The sequence below is a fragment of the Microtus oregoni genome, unplaced genomic scaffold (genome assembly GCF_018167655.1).
Source record: "Microtus oregoni isolate MIOR12 unplaced genomic scaffold, Mior012 000013F_ref0000133, whole genome shotgun sequence".
Classification (NCBI taxonomy): Eukaryota; Metazoa; Chordata; class Mammalia; order Rodentia; family Cricetidae; genus Microtus; species Microtus oregoni.
In genome coordinates this window covers 32,746,743-32,761,857 of record NW_024543072.1, presented here as the reverse complement: position 1 = coordinate 32,761,857, position 15,115 = coordinate 32,746,743, and the positions used below count along the sequence as shown (strand labels likewise).

General features: G+C 51.5%; 1 protein-coding gene across 1 annotated transcript in view; it reads left to right on the top strand.

The window, feature by feature from the left end:
• Gpa33 (glycoprotein A33) overlaps positions 1–13,605 on the top strand; it is a 35,448-nt gene extending 21,843 nt beyond the window's left edge. Inside the window, exons 4-7 of the mRNA XM_041662696.1 lie at positions 4,171–4,326; positions 10,850–10,969; positions 11,630–11,765; positions 12,187–13,605. Coding sequence (XP_041518630.1) covers positions 4,171–4,326; positions 10,850–10,969; positions 11,630–11,765; positions 12,187–12,319 — 545 coding nt within the window. The 3' untranslated portion in view covers positions 12,320–13,605. The remainder of the gene's footprint in view (positions 1–4,170; positions 4,327–10,849; positions 10,970–11,629; positions 11,766–12,186) is intronic.
• Positions 13,606–15,115: the final 1,510 nt, after the last annotated feature.

The following is a 15,115-nucleotide window of genomic DNA, read 5'->3' as shown; positions in this document are numbered from 1 at the left end:
CACCTGGTCTATGTCCAGCATAAGAAATGGCCCCACTCCCGGGAGGTAGCCACCATGCGTGAGAACAATGGGTCCTTTCTGTCTCTTTCCCCTCTACACTGCTTGGCAGACTTTCTTTTAAACTGTGTGTGGTAGTTGCCGGACTTACAGAAAGCATTATAGTGTGTCAGAATATACAGCCGCACACACTAATGCTGCATAAAGCATAATCGAGGCCTCTTCCCACCCTGCCACCTGGAGGCAGCCAACGGTAATGCAGCCAGGCGTCCTAGAGGTCTCTCGTGTACCCTCACTGTGTACCTTCCTCTGCCCGTCGAAGAGCTGCGCTATTATAAAGCACTTGTGATTTACCTCCACACGGTGCTCCAGGCCAGCACACGCAGACCTACTGCGAGAGAGCACATCTGGTCTCATGGCTGCACAATGGGTTACTCAAGGGTTTCACACTGAGGGCTATTGGGACAGGTTTCATTGTTTGTTCAGTTTTGTTATTGCTGTTTGTTTGCACAAGCAATACTGCAATATACCCCACTACCCCAAGTGTGTGTATAGTCATATATATATATATATATATATATATATATATATATTCGCACATATACATATATATACATACATATGGATTATGTGTACACGGACACATATAAAGTTTGGGTTCCTTGAATTACTGACCTGCCTTTTTGGCCCAGGATTTCAGCGAGTCGAAAGGGAAGTGGCAGGAACCCGTATAAATCTGAAGCCTGGTTCTGCTGGTCCTCCTGCCTTACACTAAGGACCAGCTATTTCTAAAGAGGAACACATTAACCTGAAGAGGGAAGGATACAAATTTAATCTGGGAATATGGAATTCATAGAAGCCAATCTTTTACAACAACAACAACAAACCTACATGCTAATTAAAATCCAGTGAGATTCTTTGTGGAAAGTTTTCTTTCTCTGTGTCTTTATAGCCGGATGCTTTTTTAAAGAAGAAAGGCTATAATGATACGGGGCGGCTTATTTTGGGCAGGCTAGCAGGAAGCCCCCCCAGCCTTAGTCTCTGGGAGCTAGCCTTGTAGACAAGAGCTAGAGCTCACCTTCAGGAAGCCAAGAAGCCAGATTTAGCGGCCTGTGCGTCAGGTGGAATCCTTGCTCTGGCCTCTGGCGCCCCCTGACGTCCTTAGAGGGAACAACCGGCATCGGAGAGGATTTGAAGCCTAACACATTCGCTTCCATCCTCTATGGCCACTCTCAAAGTAAATATACAGGTAACACCCACAATGCTGCTTGCGAACCAGGCCGTGTGAGAACAAAATACCCTCACCCGTCAGTACTCTTAGCCCCCGCACGTGGGGCTCTTTGAACTAGATATGACTCGAGATCCCCGCTGTTTGTGATTGGCGCGCAGGCGATCTGGAGAAGGAGGGCAGGGGTGCGTCTGGGATGGGGTCAGGTAGGAAGTTTAGGGCCAGTGGTCAGGAGCCTAGAGCAAAAGATCTCATCACAGTCCCCTCTAAAAAGCAGATTCCCCTTGCTGGCTATCACCCCCCGCTTCCTCCCGTGGGCAGTTAGTTTGTGGAGTTCCTGCTCCTTGCATTCCTTGCCAAGGAGTGAAGTAAGCAATCTAGTCTTCCACCGCGGACATTTACTTGCTTTTTTACGCTTCAGCAGTTAGTCTCCAAACTCTACTTCCTGCTTCTGTCCTGTATCCCGCCCCCTCCGCCTCGCCCCCGCAGGGAGTTCCACTGCCACTCCCCCGCTTAATCTGATGGGGCGCGTGGGAGTTTGCTGCTGAGCCTCCTGCTAAAAGCTAAAGGCATGTCTGAGGCTGGTTAGGTAGGGGCACCGCAGGGTCCCACTGTGGGGCCCAGAAGAGAAAGCAGAGCCCAGCAGGAGTACCCAGAGGGTAAGTCCGCCTCCACAGCACCCCCTGGGCTGCTTGCTGGGCCAGCAGGATGGGCAGGAGGCTGACAGCCGGCTGCTGGCAGGCACTCTGCCCACCTGCTCTTTGATCCTCAGAAGCCTGGGTTTTGTTTGGCAATAAGGGAGTGTCTCTAATGTGTCTGGTGGGTCCGTACCTGGCTGGCCCAGCTGTGTTAGCAGATGTCAGGCACTAATAATAGCCGGCCTGTTTCCAAGAAGAAAATCTACAACTGCCCGACTGGAAGAGAGAGGGAGGAGAGTCAGGGACCATTCTTCCAGCAACTTCCAGGTGGACTAAGGCTGCCATTAACCCCCAGGATGGGTGGCTGAAGCAAGCTAGCCAAGAGGGCATGTGATGAAAGTAGAGGGGACAGGCCACTACCCAAGGACATCAGTGACAACTTTCCCCACTGTGTTCTCCCTTCCTCATCCCTAAAGATGCCTCCTGAAGTCTCATGGATACTTTCCATTTCCCCTGTCCAGCACGCTCATTCTGCTCTAATCCCTGCCACTACCTTCGTCGAGGTGACCTTCAGGTCACAGCCCATTTGCTGTGTCCGATCCTAATTTTCTGCCCCAGCAGTCTTGTCCCCTGCTCTGTCATTGTTTCATTGTCTTTTGTCCCCTATTGGACTCCTTGATCCACCCGGAGTGTCACCCCAGTGCCCAGCATTGTTGGGTAGATCCCGGCTACCTAACAACATTTATAGAACCACCCACACCCCTCAATGTGACCTGAACAAGGCTGAGGAGAGACACAGGCTTAGAATCTCAAGAAGCCTGGGGGACCAAGGACAGACGGTTGGCAGCAGTTGCTGGGGTTCATAAACATTTCTGATGGCATGCCTTTGATCCCTGCGGCCCACTCCCATCTCTTCCATCTCATTCGCCACCCAGCAAGAAGGCCTGCCCTCCTGGGGTCCCTCTTTCTCTCTAGCCACCTGTGCTGATCCATTTTATTAGCAAAGCAGGGGGAGAAGGCAGTGTTAGACTCGCAGAGGACGACCTGAAGGAGCTGCAGAGATCTGCAAACCTAGTGTGAGGAAACCCGGGCCCACTCCAGCCCACAGCCCGCCCTGCACTTATGGTTTTAAAACATTATTAAAACCAGAAAATGAAGGGGAGGGAGAAGGTCTTCAGAGAGAGGGGGGAGCAGGTAAACAGGATCAAAATAAATTGCATACATGTATGAAATTTTCAAAGAATAAAAAATATTATACACCTGCCCCCTCCCTCTAAAGAAAAGACAGCATTGGCGATAGTATTGTGTGGTCTACCAAGCCTACAATTCCCATAAGGCCCTTTACAGGACAGTCTTGCTGTCCCCTAACTTTAGAGATCAGGAACACTGTGATCTCTGCCAACAACAGAGAGCTCATATGCGTCAGTAGAGCAAGCCCTGGTTCTGGACCGGAAGAGAAATACCTGGGATCTAATCCCACCTCCGCTAGGACCCGAGAACAAGTGTCTCTTCTGTGCTCCATGGCCCCCATCTGTATAATGCTATGTTGGGCATGTTCAAACTCCCACAATTCCAGAGAGCACCAGAAGCCACTCCCAACCAGCCTGTCATGGAGACTATTTACCTTGGATGGTTTGTTAGCCAACAAACTCTCCATTACCCCAGTGACGTGTGAAACCAAAGTGATTCTATCAAAGCTCAGCTCGGAGAACCCATGATAGCGCTGAGTTACATGCAAAGCGTGGGTGAGCCCACAGCAGCCACAGCGCCGGGATCCACCTCCGCATGGACGGCTTCTCCGTGGCTGTATAGACGAACAATGCCCCCTTCACTTAGCCTTCCACAGTCCGCATACACCATATGCTAGCACCTCCCCAGACAAGACATGAACAGTTCAGGCAGAATTACTTACAAGTGGTCACTGGTGCATGGCGGAGTGGCTGGAAGCTCAGGCAAGAGTTCAACAGCCCTGCTCAGCCCCTGCTCCTCGGAGGACGCGTTAGCAGCCCACAAGCCTGGCCTTGAGGGCCCCTGGAGTCACCGCTTCTCTGATGAAGTTGACGCTGCTATGCTAGGAAGGGCGCACTATACGACACAGTGTCAGGTGCTGCCCATTTGAGAGAGTGAGATGACCGTGGACATTTTGGGGGCGGGGAGTTAACTTTATAACATTAAATCTCACCTCTAGGCTGTAAGTTTCTGCCGGCCTCTGTGTGTGCGATGGAGAGATGGGCTGATAGCTATTGGGGCGGGCAGTGACTGTCCCCACGCCGTTCACGCCTCTCTTGCGGTCTCTTTCCTTCCCAGTGCCACCCTCCAAGCCAGACTGCGGCATCATAGGGGAGACGGTGATTGGGAACAACATCAACCTGACGTGCCATTCTGCAGAGGGCTCGCCAAGCCCACAGTACAGCTGGAAGAGCTACAACGCCCAGAACCAGGAGCGGCCGCTCACCCAACCAGGTGACCTGGAACAACAGGGAAGGCGGCTGTGCTCCACCTTTGGGTGCACCTGACTAGCTAGGGCTAACGGGAGACAGCGGCTGACCAAGCAATCCAAGCACCATTTCCCCAGTCCTGCCCTTGTGCCATTTCGCATGGTTTCTCAAAGCATTTGTTTCCTACCGGCTCACGGCTGCCAAAGACAGAAGTGACTCGCAAGTGATATCTCTTCTATTCTTCCCACCCCCACCTCGATTCTCCTGAGCAAGTGTGTCCTGCTAAGCATTCTGTGCAGAAACACTGGGGCTTGCTATTTGAAGCATTATTATGGCCTACAGTCCACTTTTGAGGTGGGGGATTTCCTAGTCCCCTTTCCTGTCCAGGCCAGTCCATCTCAGACACCACCACAAACACACCATGGACTGTTAGGACCCCCATTCTCAGAGCAGGCTACGGCAGATTTAACTAGTGTTGCCAGGAGACCCATTTTGTACTGGGCAGCCAATATTTGACCTTTTGGTCAGGAAACAAACTAGAAGGAGGAAAAGGAAGAGGCGTAGTAGCCAGGAGAGGAAGAAAGGGGAGAGGAAGAGGAGAAGGGGCGGAGCTGGGAATGTGTAAACTCTCTGCTGCCGTTCTGTCCACCCGTGTGTGGAAATCCCCTGGGCTCTCCATGGCCATGGCTGCCCAGCGATCTCAGGCAGGAACAGAAAGGCCTGGAAGATGCTTCTAAGGTTTAGCCTCGAGGTCTTTCAGTCCTCTGTGTGTGGAAATGGAACGGAGCTCTGAGAGCAAAGCCGGTGGGTAGACACTGTACTTGGCTTTTTCTTTGGGCCACCAGCTTGATAATAAGAAAACTTATTATTAAGTATGAAAGCTCTTATAATTTAAATTAACCCGCTTATATTAATCTGTGTCCTGCCACCCGGCGTCACCTTTCCGCTCAGTAGGGCACGTCCGACTTGCTCAGAGTCTGCTGGCCAAATTCGCACATCTACATTTCTTCTTCTCTTCCTCTATCTCTCCCTGGAAATCCTGCCTCTCTCCTGCCTAGTGATTGGCCATTCAGATCTTTACTAGCCCAATCAGAAGATGCTTAGGCAGAGATCCATTGCAGTGTAAACAACACTGGACAACAGGACACACCTGTTTTGAGAAGCTGACCGGAGGGAGGGAAGAACGTATGGGGACCTGTGGAAGTCCCATAGGCAAATGCCCCGCTCCTTAGGCTTCCATCAAACCAGAATGGATTTTATCGGGCTATTTTCACCTATTTGGAGGCCAAACAATAACTTCTTAAAAACAAATTCATAATTGGGCAGGTGTTGGTGGTACACGCCTTTAATTCCAGCACTTGGGAGGCAGAAGCAGGTGGATCGCTGTGAGTTCAAGGCCAGCCTGGTCTACAGAGTGAGTTCCAGAACAGCCAGGGCTATGCAGAGAAACCATGTCTTAAAACAACAAAACCCCACCAAAAACAAAACAAGCAACAATAACAAAAAACAACATGAAAATCAAAGTTAGTAGAACTCATTGGACTTAAGGTAAAAGATGATTCAATAGGAATCCCACAGGCTTCCGGCTTTGCTGGCATGTTTCTGGTTGCTGATTTTTAAAACATGTTTAAAATTGCATTTTTTAGTGTATAGATTGTATATATGTGCATGCACACCACAGTGAGAGGCCAGAGGGCAACCCACGGAGCTGCTTCTCTCCCATCATGTGAATCCCAGGGGCTGAACCTGCACTCAGGTTGTCCCAATTGTCAGCAGGTGCTTTTACCCAAAGAGTCATCTCACCGGGCCCTGGGCTGCAAGGATTTGAATGTCTGGATCTTTGTTGAAATCACCTGGAAGATGTCCCCAAACTCTGTAGTCTCCTGGGATTCCCCTTGTGGTTTGAGAACATAACCACGTGTCCTCCAGCAGAGTGCGTACAGTGGTGTCCAGGGCTGAAGGTCGTGAGGTCACGAACCGCAGTAACTGACCTACAGTGCTGTGTGACCGAGTGCTTAAGAGTGGCCGGGGGCTCGAATCCTGGCAGTGCTGCTGGTAACGTGCCTTTTTCTCCACATCTGTCAAATGGGCACAGCACCAGTGTTCAGCTCGTGCTGTTGCTGTGAAGGGAGACCCGAAGTCCACAGAGCACCAAGATCAGTGCTGTGGGCAGCACAGGACTCAGTCAACTCTAGGTATTGTTAGCTCGGCATGCCTTTCAGGGTAAAAACCAGCATGGGACCCATGGCATGAGTGTGGCTGAGGGGGAGGATGCGGAGATGATGTGAGAGGCTGTTGATGGGAAAGATAGGAGAGATGGAGAGGGGCCTGGGTGTCAGCCTAGGAGGGCAGACTTTTCTCTATAAGCACTAGGCTCCTCCAGGAAGCATCACAAATGCCCACCTCCATCACAAGATGTTGTTAGGGACCAAAACTTAGTTTCTTTACTGACTGAAAGTGGGTGAATCCGAGAGCATGGAAGGAGGTTAAAGTAAGATTTGCTTCTCTGCTTTATCCAGCCCTGAGCTCAGATTTTCTTTGTCAGAATTCAGACAAGAAGATGGCTGCTGTGGTACAATAGCTTGTGCTGGCCACATTGTAGATGCAGTCAGGAAGGAGAGAGAGAGAGAGAGAGAGACAGGGACAGAGACAGAGACGGACAGCAAGATAGAGACAGACAGATGCACAGACATTCTCCCTTTTATTCAGCCTCGGTTTCCAGCCCAGGGATGGATGGTTGCCCACAGCTAAGTGGATCTTCCCACTGTAATTTAATTTAACCTAGACTGTTCCACACAACCATGCCTGAGGCCGACTTGATCTGGAATCCCTTACCAGCATGCCTAGAAGCTTATCTGCTAGGCGATTTAGATTCAGACTGGCAGTATTAACTATGGACGTGGTGATCATCCTGCCTTCTTGTGTCTGGACAATGTGATGGAGGGGGCCGTTCCCAAGGCCTCTCATTCCTAGAGTGCCCTGCAGAGAGGCCGAGAGTCCTGCTGTGACTTCACAGCTGTAAGTCACCCATAAGTTCTCCCATCCTGAAAAGCAAACAGACAAACAAAACCCACAGAACAATAACAACACACCGAAACCAAAGCTGAGATGGCGCTGTTACCCTCCTCGGAGGAAGAGGCCGTCTCCCACAGGAGGGCTCTGAAGATGCTTGAGGAACTGTGCTCCAGCCAGTGAGTTTCAGGAGGGAAGGACCAGGAATTTGGATGTTAAGGAAGGAGACTGGAACACTTTAGGCGAGGAGGCCGTGGGAACAGTGACGGGTCTGCCCCAGACCCTGGGGTGAGATGTGATCCAGAGCTTACTGACCAGCCTTGGTGGGAGGGAACAGAAAGAGCAGATCCTGTGAATTCAACATCAATATCTTAGGGTGGTCAGGGCTTCAGCAGAGGACAGATGTCTGTCATGCATTTCCTATACTGACCACAAGATGTCGCCACAGCAACAGGAAACTGGGTTTCAGAAACTGGTTGGCTCTTTCCAGAAGGGAAGGGAGCCTGGGATCCCCAGTTCAATCAAAGCTAATTGGTGGCAGAGAAGTTTCTAGAACCCATTGTTTGCTTCAGAGACTAGGGGAAGAATGGAGTTGGCTCATACATCAGGAACCCCCAGGATTCACCCTAAGCACGGCCTAGAGCTGCCCTAGGGTGCTGTGGACGCCTGATTCACAGAGCAGCACACTTCCAAGGGGAATCTGATGGCAGCACAAGGCCTCCTAAACACACCTGGTGTCACAGAGCATTCTGTAAAGTGTGCTTCTTCACAATTCTCTTAAGAATAACCAAGTCCAACAGGGTCAGAGAACAGGAATGTTAATACTCTGGACCTCAACCCGGGGTTCCCATTGCTCCCAGCATGGTAAAACACCCGTAGGCCACGCCCCTTAAGTTTCACAACCACAGGGATTTCCACACTTGCTGACACATCTCCAGAATCACATGTAAATATCACACGTAAGGGATTTGCCAGAAAACACCCAGGAGCGGGCTTCTAGACTCCCAGGGCTGTTACACTGTACAGAGAATAGGGCCTTGGGCTCTAAGGGAAGAATATGAAATAAGTAGCATATTTTTAACAAGAAGAGAAGAAAAGAAAATCAATGTGCTGTGAATAAGAATGATTTTATCTTATTCTCCGCTCCTGTTAGAGACCTCCTCTGACCCCCAGACAAGAGTAAACCCCTTCACTATGAGTTCAGATACAACTTCCATCTTGGACCGTAACTGCTCATAAAACCACCATTGTTTCATGTCCGTCTTCCTTTGTAGGTTGGAGACGCCAAAGGACAGGGACTCTCCTCACTTTGTTTGGAGCCGTGATTGGAATGTAGATGTTTGGGGTTTGGAGTGAATTAACATGACAGTTTTACATCATACATAAATTCTTACCATAGGCATACATTGCAAAGGTGTTTTAAAGCCTCTGTTTATGTATTATTAGTGTGCATGTGTGTGTATGCACATGTACATAGCACTAGGATACGTATTATTAGTGTGTATGCACATGTACATAGCACTAGGATACGTATTATTAGTGTGCTTGCGTGTGTACGCACATGTACATAGCACTAGGAAGGGCATAGGACGCCTCCCAGAAGCCAGTTCTCTCCTCCCCTTGGGAAATTCGAGTTGGGGGTACTAGCATGGCAATACCTCCAATCAAGGATGTTGGGGGGCGGAAACAATGTAATGCTGAGACACCGTATGACACAGTAATTCCAGAACATGGAGAAAGGACCCTTTGTGGACTGCCCTTGGCTTTGCAAACGTGAAGCAAGAGATAAAACTGGTGCGGTTGCAGAATCGGATCTGTAGCTCTGTTATTGGATTAGAAGCTCAGAATTCAGGGCTGGGGGGGGTAGTGCAGTCAGTAAAAGCTCAGAATTCAGGGCTGGGGGGGGAGTAGTGCAGCCAGTAAAAGCTCAGAATTCAGGGCTGGTGGGAGGATAGCACAGTCAGTAAAACACAGTGAAATCGTGAGGACCTGGGTTTGATCCTCAGCAACCACATAAAAGCCGGCTTGGCAGCACCTGCTGTAACCCCAGCCCTGGAGACGCAGAGACAGGATTCTCCAGGGTTCACTGAGCACCCACCAAGCAGCCGAAACAGTGAGCTCCGGGTTCATCAAGAGACCTGATCTCAAAAAGTAAGATGGAAAAGAGAGTGAAGACACCTGATGTTAACTTCCAGCCTCCACATGTGTGTACATACATGCATGTATACTTACCCACACGCACAGACGCACACACACGTGAGCTGACTACTGTGGATTAGACACAGCTTCTGAAATGTCTACAGGGCTGCAGTGGGTCTCTCTTGATGACTTAGAACACACCCTGGGGGGTGATTGCAACACCTAGCGGCAGCCGGGTCCTGACGAGGCTGACATTGCGCTCCTGACAAAGGCCTTTGAGAGCAGGACACACATCTAGGCTGTCCAGGTACAAAACCACGGGACCGTCTTGTGAGGACATCTGTTCTGTGTCCTCGGGCTCGGCATGGGTCCCCGAGGAGGGTGGTGACCGGTGAGGAGGAAGTGTCTAAACTGATACTGTCCCCCAACTCACACAACGCTTCCCAATACCCGTATCCATACCCCACACCACACACATCGGTTTCCCAAGTCCCGACTGCACATCGGGCATTCTACTGGGCATTTAGATTAATTATTGATGCCTCATTCCGGGCTCACAAGTTCCTTGCCAGGCAGGTATTACCATTTCTAAATTATAGATGAAAAAAATAGCTTCAAAGACGGCCAAGTTACTTGCCAAATACATCAACTAAGTGGAAAAGGCCAGACTCAACACCTAGGGTCCTGACTGGATTTGAAGCCCTCCAGTATTGTGATTCCCCCAGTGGCCTAGGAGGTCTTTTTTCCTACATCACAAATCAGCTTTGCTAGTTCAGAGGGGGCTCAGGCCTCCTAGCCTTGGGCCGTACATACTCCACCCTAACACCATATTATTTTTTTTTTTTTGTAATTGAGCTATACATTTTTCTCTGCTCCTCTCCCAACCTCTCCCCTCCCCTTCAACACTCTCCCAAGGTCCCCATGCTCCCAATTTACTCAGGAGATCTTGTCTTTTTCTACTCCCCACATAGATCTATGTATGTCTCTCTTAGGGTCCTCATTGCTGTCTAGGTTCTCTGGGATTGTGATTTGTGGCCTGGTTTTCTTTGCTTTATCTTACACCTGTAAGAATGGCCAAGATCAAAAACTCTGATGACGACTTATGCTGGAGAGGTTGTGGGGAAAAGGGAACACTGCTGCATTGCTGGTGGGAGTGCAAGCCGGTACAGCCCCTTTGGATGTCAGTGTGGCGATTTCTCAGAAAATTAGGAAACAACCTTCCTCACGACCCAGTAATACCACTTTTGGGTATATATCCAAAGGATGCTCAATTGTGCCACAAAGACATGTGCTCAATTCTGTTCATAGCAGCATTGTTTGTCATAGCCAGAACCTGGAAACAACCTAAATGCCCTTCGACCTAACGCCATCTTTTCACCCTGTGGCTCTTCCTTCAGCCTCAGGCCAGCTGTTGCTTTTGAAGAACATCACCACGGAAATGGCGGGCTACTACGTCTGCACTTCCAGCAACGAAGTGGGAGTGGAGTCCTGCAACATCACGGTGGCTCCCAGACAGCGTAAGAGCAGGGTGGGGAGGGAGGGTACGAGGCCCAGAGGTGGCTGATGGAGGTGAATGAGCTGACTGCTGTGACCCTGGACAGATGACTCCTGACCCAGGCTTTCCTCTCCCTGAGGTCAGCCCAGCTCCTCCTGTTATTTGGAAATAGAGCCTGGGGCAGACTTCTGGAGTTCTCTTCAGCCATGCCTGTCTCGAGGGCCCCTCAGAGAGTGTGAGAAAAGTGCCTAGAACCCGCTGCCTTGGTCCAAACCCTAGTCTCTTTTTGTGGGGAGAAGGGAGACCACAGCGACTTCAAGCGTCAGCTGACAGCTGGCATAGCTAACACTGAGGGTCTCGGCAGAGCCTGAGTAGCCCAGTATCAGGTCTGACTCTCCTAGCTTGCTCCTCTCTCCTTAAGAGTGTCCTCAGATCTGTCAAACCACAATCTTCCAGGGCCACGACCTTTGCAGAGTGTTACAGAGGTCTGTAGCCATTGCCCCCTAGGCTGGTAGAAGAGCTGGTACTCCAGAGGCTGGGAGGAACCAGCCTGCTGTGCTCTGCACCGGTCTGTGGTTCCTCACCTCTAGCCTGGCTTTCTTCTCTGTTGCCAGGGGTTGAGTCGGGGGGTGGGGGGCTAGAGTCGGGGCTCAGGAGGTCCAGCTGCTCCATCCTCTCGTAGCTTCCATGAACATTGCGCTGTATGCGGGCATCGCGGGAGGTGTGTTCGCGGCCCTCATCATCATCGGCATCATTGTCTACTGCTGCTGCTGCCGGGACAAGGATGAAAAGGCCGAGGACATGGAGGATGCGAGGGTGTAAGTGTGCGGGGACAGGGGCCCCTTGGGAAGAGGCAGAGGGAAATAGACATCCCAACTCCTCAGGTACCCCCACTCAGCACCCCGGGAGTCTTCCCTAGTCACAGTTGAGGAATGAGCAGCTCACACAAATCAAGGGCGGACCTCAGTCCTGCCTTGTCTCCCACACTTTGATCTCTAGGCAGGCCCTCTCGTGGCAAGCCAAGGGTCGGGTTTAGGCTGAAACACACACACCGCTCCCACAGTCTCCTCGGCCCACGAGTGGAGTATTCTTGTGAGATCTCACTGTACACTCCTAAACCAGGCCTTCAGCATTGAGTCCCTTTGCCGCCCCTGGGTGGGGTTGACGGCTGGACCAGTTAACCCTGGCCCCTCACCGCCATGAGGGTTAACCTTCTCTTCTTCCTCCATTGCCCTGTAGGAACCGAGCTGCTTACCAAAAGCCTCAAGAGCAGCGGAGAGAAGTTTCCAGAGAGAGGGAAGACAAAGATGACTACAGGAATGAGGACCGGAGGAGCTCAGGGCATAGCTCTCTTGACCAGCCCTTCAAGTGAAGGGGCTGCTGCCCAGTGGAGGGGAGGGCTAGGCTCCAGCCTCCTGCTCTGGCCTCTTTTTCTTTCTAGCCCCGTAATCCTGCCCCTTCCCAGCCATTGGCGGAGTGGATCTTCGTGTGTATTGTGTGTGTGTGTACACGTGTGTGTGTTTCTGGGGAGCATCACTGGCCTGGCAGCATGGGTCCTACCCTGATGACCACACTGAAAGGACCCTTGCTAATTGCTAATTCTGACTCAGGGTTGGGCCTCCTCCCGGGACCAGACACCACCCTCTGCTTCCCTTATGGTTGTTGGCAGGGGCTTGGGGAAACTCAGCACTGAGCAGGGGCTCCTTCTGTTCAGAGCTCCTCATGCAGGCAGTGCCAGCTTCGGGGGGGGGGCGGATCTGCCCTGCCCACCACACCCAGCACTAATGGGGAACCAGGAGATGGGCTTGCACTCAGTATTTGTGTTGAATGAAGGAGAGGCATCAAGGACACAGTGGAGCCCCTGTGATCGACCGTGCTTATCTTGCCCTCCAAGCTTGGGGGGCACGGTGGCCTCCAGCTGCTCTCTCAGCCTCGTCTTCCGCCATATTGCTCCTGCTCCCAGACCTCCTGCTCCTATGCCTTCTCAGAACTTCCCCGAACACAGTTCAGCCCTGTCTGTAAAAATCCTGCCTGTCCTTACAGCCCACCACTCACAGATGCGACTGCTTTTCTTGATCCTGTTGTGACCACTCCCATGCAGGGAAATAGCAAAGTCACGTTGTCCTTACATCCAGACCTGGGTAACAGGCAAGGCCATCAGAGCCCTGCTTCCTGCTGGAATAGAGTAGGTGGCCCTGGAACCGGCTCTGGGCCTTGGAGCCTGGCAGCTTCAGCTGGGCACTTGCCATCGTAGGCAGGGTTTTGTCTCTGGGTTGTGACTTGGGACACCTGATGTCTCCACCCAAGCCCTGTGCTAGTCTGGAAAGGTGGGCAGACTGTGATGAACAACACACACAAGCTCACTTGCCTCCCACCCCTGCGCAGCCATTGGCCTCCAAATGCCAGCTGAGGCTCGCTGCCCTGTCTGCAGCCCTCCGCCTCCACCCCTTCCCCTCTGGTAAGTTCTTTCAGCGCTCCAGGGCTCAGGCCAGATGGGCTGCTCCAAATGTGTTTTAGCATAGGATCACTAGGAAAGCAAATGTACAAATCCCTTGTCCCCATCTGATTTTATTTACATGTTTATTTTTATAGACTTTGCTAAACCCCTTGTTTAATTCAAAATGTTTCCTTATCAATAAAGTTACCGGTGGAAATTCACTTTTCTTTGTTCATCTTTTGTTCATGCCAAGTATACCCATTGTCTAGCGGGTCTGTGAGGCGAGGTGACCAGGTAGAGAATCTTGGGGTTCCATTACTTGTGGCCAAGGTCAGGGCCAGCAGTAGCTCTCAAGGTTGTTGGGGACAGGACAGAGCTCAGCCTGGTGGTGGAGGTAGGCTGTGAGATGAGAGCCTGCAGGGTCAGAAGACCTAGCAGGCCTGGGCGACATCCATGTGCCTCTAGGGAGATGCCCTCGCCTGGTGACATCCTACAGCACCCCTCCTGAGGAGGTGGGCAGAGAACTATGGCGCCTCTCCCCTGAAGCAGCTCAGATTCAGTCAGTGCTCAGCTTGAACACAGACCCATGAGACACTTTCAGGGTCATCTCCTTCATACCCCTTCCTGTGGAGCCCTGTGCTTCTCCTGTGCCAGCATCATATGGTAACATGGACCACGACCTGGGTATATGCCTTGGCCTCTGCCTCTGCATCCAGAGGAAGCAAAGGAACCGGTCCAGGAGGGCTTTGGGTAAAGGTTAGTTGAGCAGATAATGGTCACAGTGTCTTGCTCAAGGACTATCGCCTAGGCCCCTGTCTTCTTGAGGAGCCACCATCCCTCATGGTCCATGGCTCATAAGCATGTCTGGAATCTACTCAGTCCTCATGGGTCCTGTCACCTGTCTTCCAAAGCCTTCCATCCTAGCTTGGGTTTAGGGAAGAGCACAGGAGCGAGCAGGGCCTACTTCAGCACGGATTTTGGGAGCACCTGCTCTGCTCCATGAGGTTCATAGGGGTACTGAGGAGCTGGCATCCAGGGCAGGAAGCAGACACAGGAACAGGTCCATGAGACAGAGAAGGTCTGCGGCAAGGTGTGTGTCGGGATGGGGTGAGGGGGAGGAGCTTGCCTCAGGGGCTGGGGATGAGTCAAGGAGGAGGTGGCACTTGGCTGCATCTTGACAAAAGAGAGCCGGTGCTGACATTCCGCTGTCCTCTAGTGCAGGGCTCGATTACCGGGGTGTCAACTTTCATTATCTGTTGGCAACACTACAGATTCCTGCTGAATTTATCTCAGTCCAGAAACGGTGCCAATTAGACTGCGGTGGGCTCCCAGGCAGCCGCGGCTAGGCCAGAACAAGTATTCCAAGGCGCTGCTGGGTGGGTGCTCAGACGGGCCCCGGAAAGATGAGATGCAGCTCATAAATTAGCTACTCTTCGGGGGCTTATTATGATTAAGTTGCTGTTGTAGCACAGAGACAGAGCACCAGGTCTCAAAGACAGAGCTCCCAGGGCCTGGCATTCACCAATGGCAAATGCTGGAACCGCACTTGCTCTGGACCGGCTACTGTTCTGAGCCTTTCCCGCATCTCCTCTGTGCTCCTCCCAACAGCAGCGCGAGCTAGATGCTGTCTCAGTCAGTGTTCTGTTGCTGCGAGGAGACACCGTGTCCACAGCAACACTTATAAAGAAAAGCGTTTAATTGGGGTGGCTTAGGATTTCAGAGGTTTAATCC